Source organism: Microcaecilia unicolor, chromosome 4, assembly GCF_901765095.1.
Source record: "Microcaecilia unicolor chromosome 4, aMicUni1.1, whole genome shotgun sequence".
Classification (NCBI taxonomy): domain Eukaryota; kingdom Metazoa; phylum Chordata; class Amphibia; order Gymnophiona; family Siphonopidae; genus Microcaecilia; species Microcaecilia unicolor.
Window position 1 is genome coordinate 340638934 of NC_044034.1, and position 18613 is coordinate 340657546.

An 18613-nucleotide genomic window follows, 5' to 3' on the forward strand; every position below is an offset into this window, starting at 1 on the left:
CATAGTGCCTCTTGGACAGCTAGCCCCAACTGCCTTCAGTATTTGAGATTTCAAAAGCAGAATGAACCATAAAGGTATAATAACATAGTAACATAGTAGATGACGGCAGAAAAAGACCTGCATGTTCCATCCAGTCTGCCCAACAAGATAAACTCATATGTGTATACCTTACCTTGATTTGTACCTGCCTTTTTCAGGGCACAGACCGTACAAGTCTGCCCAGCAGTATTTCCCGCCTCCCATCACTGGCTCCAGCACAGACCGTATAAGTCTGCCCTCCACTATCCTCGCCTCCCAACCACCAACCTCTCTTCCCCCACCTGCTCCACCACCCAATTTTGGCTAAGCTTCTGAGGATCCATTCCTACTGCACAGGATTCCTTTATGCATATCCCACGCATGTTTGAATTCCGTTACCGTTTTCATCTCCACCACCTCCCGCAGGAGGGCATTCCAAGCATCCACCACCCTCTCCGTGAAAAAATACTTCCTGACATCTTTTTTGAGTCTGCCCCCCTTCAATCTCATTTCATGTCCTCTCGTTCTACCGCCTTCCCATCTCCAGAAAAGATTTGTTTGCGGATTAATACCTTTCAAGTATTTGAACGTCTGTATCATATCACCCGTTTCTCCTTCAAGCTGCACAGAACCAGAATCTCTAGAGAAAGCCTCAGAAACAGCAACGCTGTATAAGCGCGCCTTTTTTTTTTTTTTTACACTGTGAGGAAAGCTAGAGGCAGGCCGCAAACGAGGGACTCCGGGAGGAGTGGGGATGGGGTAAAGCAGGGCAGGGCAGGGAACAAAACCAAGTATGCCTTCAAAGTGGGCACCACCCGCCACAAGACCCCCAACTCTACTGGCAAAGCACAGGAGCCACCCCAGGCAGAGATCCAGGAGCTGATCAAGCGACATCCACACCTGCTGGGAGATAGAGATATACTGAAGGCAGAAGGAGCTAGCCGTCCAGGGTCACTGTGTCTTTTCAGTGTTCTCTATCTCCTCCTGCTGGTAGGCGGAAAAAACCCATCGGTTAATAGATTCATCTGCTGTTGATGACAAGGAAATGCATTTTGCAGACTTGGGTTTCGGATACAACCCCAGAATTTTGGCTGTGGTGCAATCAACTGCATCAACTGGTAACATGAGAGGCGAGGGAGGTTCCCATAAACATAAAACTCGCTTTCTGAACCTTTGGGGATCCTATTTGTCCTCTCTGCCTCCCAGAGGTAGAAGTTTGGTAATCAAAGTAATGTGAAGGAGTTGACTGGCCGATTGGACTACTATGAGTTTGGACTCCTTGTAAGATCCACAATTAACAGTGAAGGTACCTGGGGGGGGGGGGGGGGTAAAGGGTAAGGAAGTACTATGTTGTTAATTTCCCTGCTCCAGTGTGCTCGGGGGGGGGGGGGGGGGGGGCTTTGTGTTGTTTTAACATCGGGGGATAGGTGGGGAGGAGAGGGTTAAGGGGTTTTGGGGGGTATTAAAGGTGGAGGGGTTTGATACTATGCTTATTGCTGGATTGTAGCTTTACAACACGGGGGTGGGTTGAGGGTGAAGGGGGATAAACGGGAAATACTTGTTGGTGGACCATTTCAGTGGCTTCATGTTTCTGAACTATACTGAATGGTCAAATATTTTCTGTCATGAAACATTTGTGTTGGTTATGTTTGAGTCATCAATAAAAACTGATGAAAGTTAAACCTACTTTTTACTGCAAATTTCACATTTGTTTCTAGCTCATCCAAACAATTACTTACTTATATTTGCAAATACCATGTTACTATTTCTCTCCCCCCCCCCCCCCCCCCCAACTGCTTTTGCAGGTTTCCAGTTCAACTGAAAGGCTAGATCTGCTTGTCATACAACTTTATTTGCAATTACCAGGGAACATCATGCTCTTCTGGAAAGAGCTGGGATGTGTAACCTCAGTCAAGGCTACATATCCCAGCTCTTTCTAGAAGACCCATATTGACTATGAAATATTGCTACTGCACAGTGACTAACAGCTCACCCCTGGACCTGTGAATATTGTCTCTACAGCATCCCTAGTTGACTCAGAGAGCAGAAGACCTGAGTCAGAAATCAGACTCAAGTCCTTCCATGCAGCATATAATCCCACTGAGTTACCAAGCCAGTTCATCAACTCATGTTAAACATTACTTTTACCTTGTCTTCAGAAGGACAGAGATATAAACACTGGAATGTGACGGTAATATTTTTTGTGAATCTTGGCCCAAAAACATCCTTGTCTATTCCAAATTGATGACGAGACTGACGAACAATGGAGTCAATAACATATAATCCTGCAACTTTGAATTCTGGTTTGCACTGAAAAGGGAAAAAAAAAAGTTTTAGGCCATCAGACTGCCTCAATGTAATAATAGTGTCTTGTAAAAGTACAACTTATTTTAATATTTCCCAGAGCTCCACATTAGCTTTTCTCCAAGGTAAAGCCAAAAGCAATACTTACTCCAGAAATTCCTACTATGTAGAGGAAGCTTCTGCCTTTTCTGAGTCTTACACAGAATGAAAGCAACGTAAATAGATGGTCCAAGTAGGCAGTTAAGTATTCCAGAACAAATAGCTTATACACAAATACTGTAAACAATGTACTTATTTAAACATGATAGTGCCCACTTTGGAAAATCCTTGCTTTGGCTTTATTTATATGCTACTGAGAGAAAAGCTAACTCTTTGAAACAAACAAAACACAAAAAGGGCAAACAATTCAACTGGCTTAATTCAAGTGCACGTGCTTCAGTTCATCAATTTATTGTGTATGCATCTTCAGAAAAATTGGTGTGGGGGAGGGGGACAAAATCAATTTAGCAGTAACAAAGATCACTTTTGGAATAGGTCAGTGCTTTTAATACTGCCACACCATCACTTATTGCTAAAAGGAATTTCACTCCTTGTTGGCCTACAAATTAGTACATCTCTAGCTTAGGGGGTTTAATGTACTAAGAGTGCTAAAAATCTGATTTAAATTTAACATTGCCTTTTCCACATACTTATTGTTTTTACTTTACTTCATTTCAGACGTAATAAAATAAGATACATTATGCCAGGGCTGTGGAGTCGGTACAAAAATCCTTCGACTCCGAATCCTCAGTTTTTAATATGTATTTTTTTTGCATGTTGACTGAAAGAGTGCAGCATGCAAGGCTGCATGTTAATGTTTGGGTTTAAAATCTGTCACTGTGACTTTTTATTTTATTTATTAAAGAAACTATAAATATTCATTAATCCTAAAAGTTTAAACAAAAAAAACACACATAAAAACACAAGGTTATGTTTATTGGGTTTTTTTATCAAGTATAAAGTCATCATAGCATTAGCAAGTATAAAAATCTGGAACAACCACATCCTTTGGAAATTCTAGAACAACATCCTTTGGAAATTAGAACAAAATCAAAGTTAACCTACATAAACCAAACACATTTGGAAAACCTAAAACAACTTATTTATTATTTAAACTTGGCATATATAGCTGTAGAATAGCTGTTAAACATAATCCAAAATTAACTAATATATTGTTCTTAGAAACAGAATTGCTTCTGCCATATCCTCCTTCATAGAAGCCCTTAAATCTGATTTGATTATTTTCAGTGCTGAAAACAGTCTTTCAACACTGACTTGGGTGGGTGGCATTGCAGTTACGGTTCTAGCTGCATCACTGACAATCTCTGGATAAACAATGATGGCTTCTTCTATAGGACATTTACAGGTTGCTTTTCCATGCTTAACCGACATCGCTTTGCTTCTGAAGCTTCCATTTTGTCCAAATAGGCTTGAAAATTCTCTTCTTCATTTGAAGAGGATGAACCTGAGTTACCATTACCACCAGTATTTATAGCTTTAGCTTCATCCAGTGGTTTATGAGTTTCAGGTAGCAACCCTTTCATGCGAACTGCTATGTCATAGAGTGCCTGTTTTCCTGTAGCAATTTGGTCACTGCTCAACAAAATTCGGCTCATTGGATCAACATAAATAGCAGCTAAGAGAATTTGATTATCCAGCAAGAGCTCCTCTCTTTTCCTCATTGAAGATACAATGCCATCAGCAATTAACCCCCCACTTTTGTTAAGGTTATATATCAAGCCCTTCCATTCCAAGAAGAATTTACCTGGTGTTAAATCTTCATATTGCAGCTTCTTGGTAACAGCAAAAGGGTAAGAAAGTAGCCTAATTCTGTAACTTGAGCCCACTGGTTTTCTTTTAATGAAACATTTACATTGTCCAGTTCTTCAAGAAAGTCTTTTAATTCAAGCAAACGCTTTATCAAGTAAGTGCTTCCCCAGCGCGTTGCTTGATCCAAAATGGCTCCTTTTCCAGCAAGTCTCTTCAGAATAGCATCTGTTTTAGGGATCCTGGCTGCAACAGCTACTTGCCTCAACTTGCTAATTAGTGTAGCCGCATGACGATCCTTCAATCCATCTCTTATTGCTAGTTGCAGAGTATGAACAGCACAACGCATATGTTTAATGGTAATAAGCATAGATGCTTCTTCAGCAATATCATCCAAACTTTCACAGCTTTCTTGAATTGCAGAACTGTCATCTTCTGATATTTGTATGCTGCTTTCTTCATCAACTTCCTTCATTTTTTCAATTGTGCTTAACATATTTGAAGCATTATCAGTTACAATACATAGAATGTGTTCCTTTTTAATTTCAAAATCTTCTAAAACACCTTCCACTAACTTCTGCAGATACTCACTGGTATGATGTGCCTGAGTGTCCTTTACTCCTAATGTCCGAGTTATTGTTTTTTTGTTTTCATCAGCAAATCTAACATTAATTGCAAAATAATTGACTCTGTGACGTGTGCATGCATCCATTTTAATAAAGACAAAACGACCCTTCAGACTTTTTCTTAGTTCTTCCTTCTTACATTTGGCCTCTTCAAGTATAAGTTTCCTTATACTTTCTCGTTCCAGAGAAACTCCAAGCTTTTTAGCCATTTCTCCATTTAAGCCTAAAAGGGCTGGTTGTGAAAAAAAAAGATAGTGGTATACTATTCTTTACTGCCATTTCAATGATGTGGTTTTTGAATTTTTCTGGTGTCACTGTTATAGTAACTTTGTCAGCTGTAAAAAATCTTGATAGTTGTGTCTGGCCTCCAGTAGATTTCTGATCTTTTATTGACCCTGAAGTAGATGGAATGTTTTCATTGCTATCTTTCTCATTTACAGCTTCTAACACTTTAGGATGGAAACGCTGCAAGTGTCTTTTTAAATTTGATGCTCTTGTAGGTGCATTTTTTTCATAACCACTGAAACTGCTAATTTTTGCATCACATGCTTTTTCACCATCATCATCTTCTATAATACATTGACATACATAATGTTTCCCATCTGTTGATATTGTAAAGTGTTCATAAACAGCAGACTTTGTCATGTTTCCTGACATTCTTTTTGCCATTGTGAATGGTGTGCCACTTCCACTAAAATATAAAGCTCTTCTTGCAGAGAGAGAGGAAGTTGGGTGGAGTCTCTCTGCTGCCTTATCTGTGTGTGCTGAATGATCTTCTCTTGGAGCTTAAGTTCACTGTAGGGTCAGAGAGGAGGTGCTCTACAGCAGGTCAGTAAATGCAAAGGGAGACTGAGCAGAGGGAAGCTCTCCAGCAAAATAGTTCAGCTGGACTTCACACTAGTGAAACAACTAGGTACTAAGCTTTATTCACAGCAGAGAAGTATTTTATTCAAATGTATGAGGAGTCGGAGTCGGTACATTTTTGCCGACTCCAACTTCGACTCAATGTACCCAAAATTGCTGCCGACTCCACGACTCCACAGCCCTGCATTATGCACCGAGAATGTGTCTCCAAGGGCTTCTGCCCAGGAGGGAAGGGTTAGAATGGCCGCTATAGATGGAGATTTGATCATTAGCTGGGTGGCTGATGGACCTGAGGACTGCTTGGTCGCTTGCCTGCCTGGTATGAAGGTGGCAGACCTTACGCATCACCTAGGTAAGATTTTAGATAGTGCTGGGAGTCTGCTGTCTTGGTACACGTAGGTACCAACAACATGAAAATATGCGAGGGAGGTTCTGGAAGTCAAATTTAGGCTCTTACGTAGAAAAATCCAGAACCTCCAGGGTAGCATTTCTAGAAGTGCTCCCCATTCCACACACAAAAAAACAGGCAGAGCTTTGGAGTCTCAATATGTGGATGGGACGATGGAACAGGGAGGAGGAGTTTAGATTTATTAGGAACTGGGCAAGATTCTGGGGAAGGGGGAGCCTACTCCAGAAAGAGGGGCTCCACCTTAACCAGGGTGGAACCAGGCTGCTTTAATCAACATTTTTAAAGAAAATATAGCAGTTTTTAAACTAGAAGTTGGGGAAAGGCCAACAGTTGCTCAAAAGCGCATGGTCAGAAAAAGGCATCTTTAAAAGATATCACCAAAACAGGAACACAGAGCATCCCGATAGAGAGGTTGCAATAAAGACCATAGTAGGCCAGGTGTAACTATAGAACAGAAAGATTTTCAAGATTGCAAATTATCACTGTCAGCTGGGCAAGTTGTAAATAGGAACAACAAACATTGTTTGAAATGCCAGAAGCCTAAAAAATAAGATGGGCGAGTTAGAATATATTCCACTAAATGGAAAGATAAATATAATAGACATCTCTGAGACCTGGTAGAAGGAAGATAACCAATGGGACACTGTCACACCAAGGTACAAATTATATTGCAGTGACAGGGTGGATTGAATTGGTGGAGGGATAGCATATCATTAAGGACAGCCATGAACTGAATAGACTAAAAAGAAGATCACGTGACACCATGACCGAGAGCGGCTGCTGGTGACAGCCTCTCCAGCTACTCCATTCCAATCCCTGCAGCAATTAGCCATCAGATCACTCTTGGATCTATTTTCGATCGTGGGAGGACATCGGTCTCTCGGCAAGGCCTAATCCTCTTATTTTGGGCCGCAATAACAGAGATTGCAAACTAAAGAAATAAATTGCTGCAGGGTGACCGAGGACAAAATGGCGGTGTCTCCAAGGCTGGCAGGCAAATCACAACGGAGATGACTTCAGCCCTGAAGGATATGCTGGAAAGGCGTTTGACTCCGATAGCTTCCAAATTGTTAAAGCTGCAGTTCCAGCTGGAGAAATTGACTAAAGATCACGCAAGCTAAGGCAAGAACCAGTATAATGGAGGGCCAAATCACTACAGTAGAGGACTCACATGCATGCCTGGTTAAACAGGTGGCATACCTGGAAAGTAAAGTAAAGGATTTAGAGAACAGGTGTCGGAGGAATAACCTCCGCCAGGTGGGCCTACCTGAAACAATTGCAGATAAGGAACTTAATGGATTTCTGAAACTGTGGCTAACACGAGAACTTACAACTCCCAGACTCAGGGTGGAACGTGCACATTGAATAGGTACCCGACAAACCACATCTACTAGACCTCGAGTGGTATCCTTCGGATTCTTAATTTTGCACATAGAACAGCTATTATGCAGGCAGTATGGACTGGGAAAGAGCTGACATACAACAAGCGCATTTTATGCTTCCAGGACTACTATGCGGGGGTGGCGACAAACCGTACGGCTTTTGGCCCTATCTGCTGAAAACTCTTCTCTCTTAAAATCCGTTTTGCACTGCTTTACCTTGCCACATTGCGTGTGACCCACAATGATGCTACTCAGATCTACACCATGGTGGAAGAAGCCCAGGTGTACCAGCAACGGATCAAGGGAAAGGAAGCTGCACCCACATCTTCCCAGGGCTGAAGATGCCGAGAGAACAACCAAAGAAGATTGATTACTTTTATTTTTCTCTCTCCCCCCCCCCCTCCCCCCAATGACTGATCTGCCTGTACAGGACATGACCGGTAACTGAGTACTGCGAGCAGGTGGAGTTTTGAGATGACGAATAGGGGGATCCCTATTGGACCCTTTAGTGGAAGTTCCCGTGGCAATGGACCTTGACCTAGCTTTACCATTTGCCAATTGCTCCTTTACATTCTAAGGTGGATGCTGCAGACAGTCCTGACTGCATTCGAGAGACGATCTGCGGTCCCTGACAGGATCTGCTGACACCACTCTATGGAGAATCGCTCTTCAGGACGCGAGTCACCGATCTGGCTTCCTGATGTAGGAGTGATGCAGTGGAGCGACCCCTGGATCTTTAGACTTGCTTGGGAAACCAACTTTCTATTGATCTGACTGTACAGTGAATTGTTGCCATAATTTTAGAGGGTCGCAGGGGGATATTTAGAGGGGGCCATTATGTAACCTACTTGGCATCCCGCACCATTAGCCAAGGGGCACTTTGACTGACGTGTAAGTTTTTTGATGTTTTTTTTCTCTCTTGCTCTCTTCCTCCCACTTCTTTGTCACACAGATAATCTAACCTTATGCTAATTTCCTTTGGAGTGGAATGGTGTTTGACTATATCAGGTTCTAGGGGGATGAAGAATGAGGAGGCATTAGACGTGAAGGTTCCTATGGTTGGAACTCAGGGATCGGGGAGGAGGGTTGAGTTGGGGGGGGGGGGGGGAAGTTGGGTTGAGTTTGGGGGGATTGGGGACATGGATTGAAGGCTCTATTTGTTGAGATGGGGGAAGGATGTTACACTTCACTTCTGAGGATGAATGTAGCTGCTGGGACGAGGATGTAAGTATTCAGTGCTTGGAGAAGGATACGTTGGGTGGGCTGCAGGCTGGGATGGTCCACCCGGGACATTCATTGGTTTTGTGCATGCCGATGGTCCTTCTACTGTTTTGCTTTTTTTTTTTTTTTTTTTACAGTGTACATAGTAACTTGGAATGTGTGTGTTGGGGGGGGGGGGGGGGGGGGGAGATAACCCATTAAGAGAACAAAAATCTTACAACACTTACAATGCCATAAGATTGACAATGCCCTTTTACAGGAAACATCTCACTGACCTGGAACATGTCAAACTCAAAACATAGCAGGTGGGAAAATGTGTAGCAGCTGCGGCACAAAGGAAGAAAGAAGGGGTAGCGGAACAAATCCACACTAAAGTTGTAGACCCTTGCGGTAGATATCTGATCTATGAAGCGGAACATGTCAAACTGAAAACATGGCGGGTGGGAAAATGTGTAGCAGCTGTGGCACAAAGGAAGAAAGGAGGGGTAGCGGAACAAATCCACACTAAAGTTGTAGACCCTTATGGTAGATATCTGATCTGTGAGGTGATGACAGACCACCAAAAATTGATATTTTGCAATATTTACGCTCCCAACCAATTTGACCAAAAAGTTTATATAACTATGACTACTCACCTTCTGCATCTCCCAGATGAAGAAGGTGGGTAGTCTTCTGTATCTGGGGGGGGGGGGGGGGGAAACGACTTTAATTCAGTGTGGGACCCAATGATGGATAAATCACTCTCTACAGCCTCTACACATCTTCAATCCAGTAGAGGAATACCTAACATGTACCACCAATTGGATCTGATAGATGTATGGCAGGTGCTCCACCCTCAGGAGAAAGACTACACTCCACGCAAGCTTGTATAGATTATTTGTTGATTTCGAGACAACTTTTTGGGTCAGTGGTTAAGGCGACTATAGGACCCTATGTTATCAGACCATGCTTGGGTATGGATGGATTGGAGAACGAGAAGAGGAGCCCAGTGGGAAAGGCATTGGGTTTTTCCCTTAGAACATTATACAAATTCAGTGTTCCAGAACTGCCTTCTTAGCTGTTGGAGGGATGATAAAACCAACAATGCGAGACACGCAACTGACCCGGTACTTTACTGGGAAGCAGCGAAAGCTGTATTACGAGGAGAAATTATTAGCTATGGCTACTACATTAGGAAGGCAAGAGATCAGGAGATACTGTGATTTGGTCGCCAACTGTGTGGCTCGTCAGCGTTTCAGCCATACACGTACTACTACACACAAACAAAAGATTTTAGAGCTCCAGACAGCGCTTAACTCACTCCTATATCAGTGGGCTACAAAGTCGCAAGCTTACTATAGATACATGTTGCATCATCATGGTAATAAAACGGACCAGTTGTTAGCTAACCTAATCTGGGCTAAGGGGGGATGCTCTAAGATACTGTCCATGCATACAGAGCAACCTGCAATCTGTCTGTACAGATGAGGAACTAAAGGAAAGCAAATTAGCAGACAAGATCTAATTTCTCCTTCCTTAGCATTCCAGATTGTGACTGATGGGAAGTAAAGCAGTGAAATTATGGGTGGGACCCCAGCGACCCCATAGTGAGAACATGCGCCCCAAAAACTGCATCCTGACGACTCTGCACATCCAATCTGTAATGCTTAGAAAAAGAGTGCAAAGACCACCAAGTCGCTGCCCTGCAAATCTCCAAGGGCAGAACCAGAGAACGCTCAGCCCAGGAAGCTGCCTGCCTCCTAGTAGAATGAACTTTCACGCCCTCAGAAACCTGTTTACCTGCTGGAAGATAGGCTGAAGCTATCATTCCCTTAAGACATCTAGACGAGTGGGCTTAGAGGCCGCCAAGCCCTTCTGAGCTCCTCCAAGCAACACAAACAAGCGAACTATCGGAACTCCTCCGTAACCTTCAAATAACATCCGAGTGCTCTCCTGACATCGAGATAGTTTAGCAGACGCTGCTCCTCTGGGCCGGAAGAATCCAGGACTGGAACACATGAAAACTCAACAGGACCATAGGAAGAAAGGAAGGTACTGGACGCAACACCACTCAGTCCTTAGCAAATTTCAAAAACGGAGAACGACAAAAAGGGCCTGCAACTCTGACACCCTCTGAGCTGAAGCAATAGCAACCAGAAAATCCCTCTTGAGAGTCAGATCCTTTAAAGTACAGGACTGTAAAGGCTCAAAAGGAGCATGAGAAAGAGCCAACAGGACCAAATTACTGACTGCGATAGAGGATGAAGCAGACCCACTCCCCTTAAAAAATGAACCACATCCAAAAGCCAAAGACTTTCCCTGGACTCGCCTCCTGAAACAAGACAAAGCCGCCAGCTGAACTTTAAGTGAAGAGAGCGCTAATCCTCTCTCTAAACCACGCTGTAAAAAATCCAGAATCTGCGCCACTGAGGCCTGAAAGGGAGAAATATTCGAGTCATCACAACATGCATCAAACACTCTCCAAGCCCTGATAGAGACGTGAAGCGACGTCGAGCTTGAAGCATAGTGGAAAGTACACTCGAAGAATAGCAAATTTATTTATTTAAAAGCAATTATATCCCACATTTTCCCACTGGATGCAGGTTCAATGTGGCTTACATAAGCTAAATCAGGAATACAATATTAATGGCATATTAAACAGTACAAACAGTAAATTAAAGTTATAAAAATATTTCAGCTAATATTGTTTCAGGAAAAATTAAAAATCATCAAATAGTAAATTACCTTCTTGATAAACTTCTCCACAATTTGGACAACATGCTTGTAAAGCTGTAAAAAACATATATATATTGCATTTGTTACTAAGAATATCCATTAGTGAAATATCAAATTAAATCACTTTGTAGATGTTTTAAATAAAATTGTGAAGCACAGTAAGAGAAATTCCAAACACTAGTACAGTATAGGGGCCCTGTTTACTAAGCCGCGTGGTAGGCATGCAAACTTTTTAGTGTGCACTAAGCACACTAACGATAGAGACACCTATAGGAACATAATGGGTGTATCTATCGTTAGCGCACGGGCTAAAAAGTTTACGTGCCTACAGCGTGGCTTGGTAAAAGAGCCCTAAGCATCTAAACCTAAATATATGGATCCCTAAAATTCAGAAAAGGAAAACCAGCAAAAGAACTTAAGACAATTAATTTTTATATACACACATGCATCATGGTTCACAATAATGAAACCCCTTTTATCTTTCTATGGAACAAATGGCTGAGTATATAATAAAAATGGGCTCACAAATAGAATTACAATAGAGCTATAAAATCATGACAATAAATAGTATGGTAAAATTATGAATCCAGAAACTGGTGGGTTGTGTCCATCTACCAGCAGGTGGTGATAGAGATTACTAGACTGAAGTCAGGGATACTGAACGACCAAGCCCCTCCATCAGTCAGTATGTGTCATCACAAAGAAGAATCAGGCAAAAACAACACGGAAGCATTCCTCACCAACTAAAAACTATAGCAAACCAAACAGCGCTGTAACTTATAGTTGTCTGATTAATTTGTTTTGTTTTTTGTGATGAGTGAATGAGAAAGATGTAACTTGGTTGTAAAGGAAACAAGGCACAACAACACAGCAGAAAAAGAGAGGGATCCTGGATTCATCTGCTGTGACTAAAGGAAAGAAAATGATCAGTTAAGACGTAATTTTACCTTCCTTAGCTTCTGCAGCAGATGAGTCCAGAAACTGATGGGATGTCCAAAAGCAATCCCTAAAGAGGGTGGGAAGGTGCCATCCCCTACAATAATACCACACTCCAAAAGAAGCATCCAAGTTTGCGGCCACATCCACTCTATGATGCCTCACAAAAGTATGCACAGAGGCCCAAGTAAGCTACCTAACAGATCTCGTCCAGGGACAGAACATATGTTTCCGTCCACAATGTTGACTGTGCTCTCGTGGAATGGGCCCACAACACTTTCGGAGGAGCACGGCCAGTCAATATATAACCAGGAGTAATCACATCCTTAATCAACGGGACTATAGTCGATTTGAAGCCACATCATCCCGTCGTGGTCCTGAGAGAAGTACAAACAAATGGTCCAAATGCCAGAACTCAGATATCTGCAAGTAACAGAGGAGAACCCAACGAACATCCAATAGCCAAAGCTTCCTGTAATCTGTGGGATAGTCCTCCTTCCGAAAAGACAGGAGAAAAAAAGCTGACATGAACAGACCGATGTAGAAATGATATCAGGGTGGAGTGGAACAGGTTTACTCTTTCTAAAAATTCAAGGACTAGGGAGCACGCAAAGAAGCTACTAAGTAGTAAATTTAAAATGAATCTGAGAAAATATTTTTTCACTCAATGAGTAATTAAACTCTGGAATTCGTTGCCAGAGAATGTGGTAAAAGCAGTTGGATTAGCAGGGTTTAAAAAAAGTTTGGATAATTTCCTAAAAGAAAAGAAAGTCCATAAGCCATTATTAGGATGGACTTGGGAAAAAACATTGCTTATTCTAGGATATGCAGAATAAAATCCGTTTTGCTGTTCTGGGACCTTGATTGTCCATTGTTAGCAACAGGATACTGGGCTCAATAGTCTTTCGGTCTGTCCCAGTAGAGCAATGCTTATGTTCTTAAGCTTCGTGCTCAACCAGGTCCAGTCCAGAGACTTGGATAACCTGGGAATGGCCCTTAGGCTTGACCATACTGAACGAACTTGACCAGTAGAGAGGGGAGCTAGGTCAGAGACCAGCAGCACCACATATCACGACCTACCATCTGCTGGGGTACAGAAAGTGCTGCATTATTTCCAGGGGACACCACCAGCTAATAATGGTGATGACACTGGTAGAACTGATTTATTTTTCTCTACCTCTATCTGCTGGTGAGAGGGGATAGTACTCAATTGTTCAGAAGGTAAAATTAGTTCTTACGGATAATTTTCTTTCCTTTAGTGCAACAGATCAATCCAGGACAAGTGGGTTGTGCCCGTCCACCAACAGGTGGAGATAAGAGGACAGAGCTGCACTGTGCCTTAAGCCCTGTTGCCCAGTGCCACCTCCCAGTATACAGATAAAAAGCAGTGAAAAAAAGCAAGCCAACCAGCCGGCACAGGGTCTCCTTCCTCTGTGCACCCTGAAGGTAGATGAACTTCAATCCATAGACCGGAACTATGAGAAAAGAAAAAAAAAAAAGAAGAAGCAACCACAGACAAACCGAGACAGCTCAAGGGAGGGATTCCTGGATTGAGCTGTTGCACTAAAGGAAAAAAAATTATCTGGTAAGAACTAATTTTACCTTCCTTAGCATAACAACAGACCAAATCAAGACATGTGGGATTTACAAAAGCAGTCCTCACAGGGTGGGGAGCCAGAAACTCCCACAAGAAGAATCAAAGCCCCAAAAGTCAAATCCCTCTGAGCCGCCAATCAAGGCAGTAATGCCTGCAAAGTATGAACCAAGGACAAGCAGCAGATCTGCAATTCTCAACCAAAAGAACTCAGGAACAAAGCTGCCAACCTCCGAAAAGAATGAGCATGGAGCACAACCAGAGGTTGTCTCCCAGAAGAGATGTAAGCAAAGGAAATTGATTCTTTCATCCAACACAAAACCACTGCCTTTGAAGCAGCCTGGCCGTTTCGCGGATCAGCAAACAAAACAAACAAATGATCCGAGATCCGAAAGTCATTAGTAACTTCCAGGTAACGCAACAGGGCCCGTCGAACATTCTGAAGACATAGTCAGGAAAACTCGACTCAATGCTCCCAGTGAAAGGCAGGAAGAAGCACTGCTTGACTAATATGGAAAGGAGATACCACCTTAAGCAAAAAGGAACGAACGATACGGATGGACACCCCGTAACCAAGAAAGGATCCCGATACAAGAGCGCTTGAATCTCTGACACTTGCCTGGCCGATAAAATAGCCACCAAACACACAGTCTTAAGAGTCACATCCTTTAGAGTAGCACCATGAAGCGGCTCAAAGGGTGTCGCCTTAAGACATTTCAGGAACAAATTAAAATACCACTGTGAACTAACGGGCCAAGGAGACAGCTGCAAGAGATTAATGCCTCTAAAGAAACAAACCACATCCAGATGAGCAGCCAATGAAGAATTGTTCACACGCCCCCCCTGAAACAGGTCAAAGCTGCTACCTGAACCTTGAACAAACTTAAGGCCAGATCCCTCTTGAAGCCATCCTGAAGAAAGGCCTGAATAAGAGGGAAAGAAGCACAGAAGGGAGACAGAGCTCACTCACACCAGGACTCAAAAAGCCTCCACAACCTAGCATAGGCTGTGGACATCGACTATTTCCTAGCCTACAAGAGTACCGACAACAATGAGATAACCCTTTCTCCTCAAAACACAAAACAGCCAGGCCCATAAAACAAAAAGCAGGACGGATCTTCCATCAGAAGGGGCCACTGAAGACGGCCCCGTGCTGCAGGGAGAGGAAGGGGATCGTCCACCAGAAAGCGAACGAGGTCTGCATACCACAGCTGTCTGGGCCAGTCCAGTGCGCCACCAGAGGCACTCAACCCGGATGGTGCGCCACAAGCCTCAACACTCTGCCCACCATAGGCCAGGGAGGAAACACGTACAGGAGAGTCGGATGGCCTACTGCCAAAGGAGGAGAACATCCACACTCAGAGCCCAACTCCCTCCAGTGGCTGAAGAAGAGACGGAGCTTGGTATTGTCCCTCTTCGCCATGAAACTGAATGACAGAAGACCCCCACCTTGAGGTTACGAGAGTAAAAGCATGGCTGGAGAGCTCCCATTCTCCCGGGTCCAACAAGTGCCAGCTGAGAAAGTCTGCCTGAATGTTGACAGAGCCCGCAATGTGCACCACCCAGATTTCCAGAAGATTCCTCTCTTCTCAAGAAAAGAGAAGCTAAGGCGACTGATCAAGATGGCGTCGAGGTCAGACATGCTATGCTGAGCTCTGGGCTTTTTTTTCCTTTTAACTTATTTCTTGAACCAATAATGCCAAAGAGAAAGGGAAAGATTAGAGGCGTTCCCTCCTTACCCTTTACGATCCCAACTCTTCGTCAGCCACCAATCACAGCATACGCAATGCCAACTGCATCTCAGGGCGCTCCTTTGGCACAGAGAGAAGTCACGGTCAGGAAAGTGAGATTTCACTTTGCCCACGAAGTCCAGAGCAGCAGGCTCCAGGAGCAATGAGCATGTCGGGAAGAACACCCATTGAGACCTTGGAAGTCGGGGTCACTGAGCGGGCTAAGGAGGGGCCTCCCCATGATACAACGCTCCAGAAGGGGGTTTCCCCCGAAAATTGGAGCCTCTCAGCTACCTCTTCAGATGTTGGGCTGAATTTGTCTGGACTAGAACGCTGATGGTGGGTGAAATGCGGCCTAGTCCTGAGGCAGCTCTACAACCGTTGGTAAGACCAGCAAAGGTAACGGAGTCCTTGCATAAGGTTTCCCGTACTTTTGTCACCAGTTCAAAGTCTAATTCCTCAATGATTGAAATACTTCAATCTCGACAAATCCATCAGGAGTCTAGTATGAAAGAGTGTGAACTATCTTTATCCCAAGTAAAAGAAGTAGAACAAATTGTTACAAGATCCAAATGTAGTTCATTGCAAATCTGGAGAACTTAGAAAATGGAGCTAGATCATTAAACTTGAGACTATTAAATTTTCCATCTGTTAAACTAAGTTCCTCTAGGGACTTATTTCATAAATTTTTAAAAGAAGTTCTCCAATATCCTGAAACTGGGCTTCCTCCAATACAAAAATTTTATTAACTACCAATTTCATCTATTCGTGAAGCCAGATTAAAAGGTCAAATAGTGGCGGATTCATCTTCTGATAGCTTAAATGTTTCAGCTATTTTAGAGAGATCACGAGGTGGATTTTCAAGCCACCTTATTGGTCTCTCTTGTATTTCTTCAAGATAAGGAAGCTTTGCTAAGACTGAGACAATCTGCTCCAGTTACTTTTATGGGAGAAAAGATCCAGATATTGCCTGACGTCTCTAGATGGACACAGGAAAAAAAGAAGAAATTTCTGTCTATGCGACAGGAAGCTTTGAATTTGGGTGCTAAATTTCAGTTAAGGTTTCCATGTAAATGTGTTTTACAGATTGATAATGTTAGTTTTCATTTGTTTGAACCTTCACAACTTCGTTCTCTTTTGGATGCAAGAACTCCTAAAACCTGACTTGTAATGACTTTTGGATTTTAAAAGAGTTACAATGTAGTTAATAAGATCTTGGTTTTCCTTTTTTTTTTTTCAATTTCTTATATATATATATATATATATATACACATATATATATATATATACACACACAAATCAGGTTATATATATACATATATATATATATATATATATATATACACACAAGTCAGGTTTTATATATATACTAGTAAAAAAGCCCCGTTTCTGATGCAAATGAAACGGGGGCTAGCAAGGTTTTCTTCTGTGTGCATGTGGGAGTGTGTGTCCCTGCCTTCTGCCCTCTCTCCCCTCCCCCCTCTGAGTCCTGCACTGTTACAGAGAGAGCGATTTGATTTCGTGCTTTGCTGGTTTTCCTTCACTGACTGTTTGTGTTACAGAGAGGGCGAGGCAGACACTCATGGGGAAACCGGATATCTCTCCCCCTTCACACTTCCGGCTGGAGGCTTCATAGAACGTTGGTGGTGCCTTTTATATAGAGAGATATATACAAGTCAGGTTATGGTGTATTAATCAGTCTCCCTTTCTTCAAGTGGACTAATGCCTGTAAAAATATTTGTAGAAGAGGGAAGAATCACTAAATATTTTGTTTCCTTGTAAATCATGGCAAAGTGCTTGACAAACTTATCTTTGGTGAATTATTATAAATTGTTCTAAATAAAAAAAAAGAAATAAGCTGAGCTTCCAAGGCCAGAGAGGCACTGTGAGTGCCCGCTTGCCTTTTGACAAAAGACACCGCTGTCAAATTTTCCGTGAGCACTCAAACTGGCTGATGACGAATCACTGGGGCAAACAAATCCAGTGCTCTCCGAATCGCCTGGAGCTCAAGACGATTCGATAGGCCAAATGGCCTCCCCTGCAGACCACTCACCCTAGGCCACAAGGTGTAGACAATGTGCACCCCAGCCCAACAGACTGGTATCTGTGGTTACCACCACCCAATCCGGGGCTGCCAGGGACTTGCCCCTCAAAAGGTTGCCCCAAACCAACCACAACATACTGCTTCTCACCACTCACATCCAAGGTACAGGGACCCAAAGATTCTACTGCAGTGGAGATCAATGGCGCAGCAGGGAAGCCTGAAGTGGCCTCATATGCGCCCGCACCCAGGGCACCATTTCCAGTGTCGCCACCATGGATCCAGTACCTGCATGTAATCCCACGCCAGAGTGGAGGGATGGTTCAAAAGAAGATGCACCTGGGACTGGAGTTTCAGAATCTTGGAGGAAGGGAGAAAAACCTTCCCCACCTGAGTATCGAAACGGGTCCCCAAGTACTCAAGAGACTGTGAGGGAACCACAGGTGACTCTTGGAGAAGCTGATCACCCAGCCCAAGGACTGAAGAAGAGAGACCACCTTGGAGGACACCTCCAAACTGTCCTGATACGAAGAAGCTCTGATGAACCAGTCGTCCAAGTAAAGATGGACCCTGAAGCCCTGGCAGTGGAGGAATGACGCTGCAGCTACCACCACCACCTTAGAAAAGGTTCCGGGGGCTGTGACAATGCCAAAAGGCAGGGCTCAGAATTGGAAATGCCTGCCCAAGATCGCAAACCAAAGAAATCGCTGGTGAGGAGGACAAACTGGGATGTAAAAATAGGGATCTGAGATCCAGGGAGGTAAGAAACTCGCCAGGTTGAACCGAGGCAATCATGGACCAAAGAGTATCCATCCTGAAATTGGCCTGAAGTACCCTGTTGACCCCTTGTCAAGAATGGGCCGAGAAGCACCACCTTTCTTGGACAGCACAAAATAGAGAGCCCCCCCCCCAGGCCTACCTCTTCCTGTGGCACCAGAAAGCCCCGCAGGGAGATTCCAAGAAAATA

At 43.4% G+C, this 18613-nt stretch overlaps 1 protein-coding gene across 5 annotated transcripts in view; it reads right to left on the reverse strand.

The window, feature by feature from the left end:
* SCAF4 (SR-related CTD associated factor 4) overlaps positions 1-18613 on the reverse strand; it is a 314126-nt gene that overhangs the window by 265496 nt on the left and 30017 nt on the right. For all 5 annotated transcript variants that reach the window (XM_030202137.1, XM_030202136.1, XM_030202135.1 and 2 more), the window contains exons 3-4: positions 11355-11399; positions 2167-2328 (exon numbers count right to left, since the gene is read on the reverse strand). In XM_030202137.1, the coding sequence (XP_030057997.1) occupies positions 2167-2328; positions 11355-11399 (207 nt within the window). The remainder of the gene's footprint in view (positions 1-2166; positions 2329-11354; positions 11400-18613) is intronic.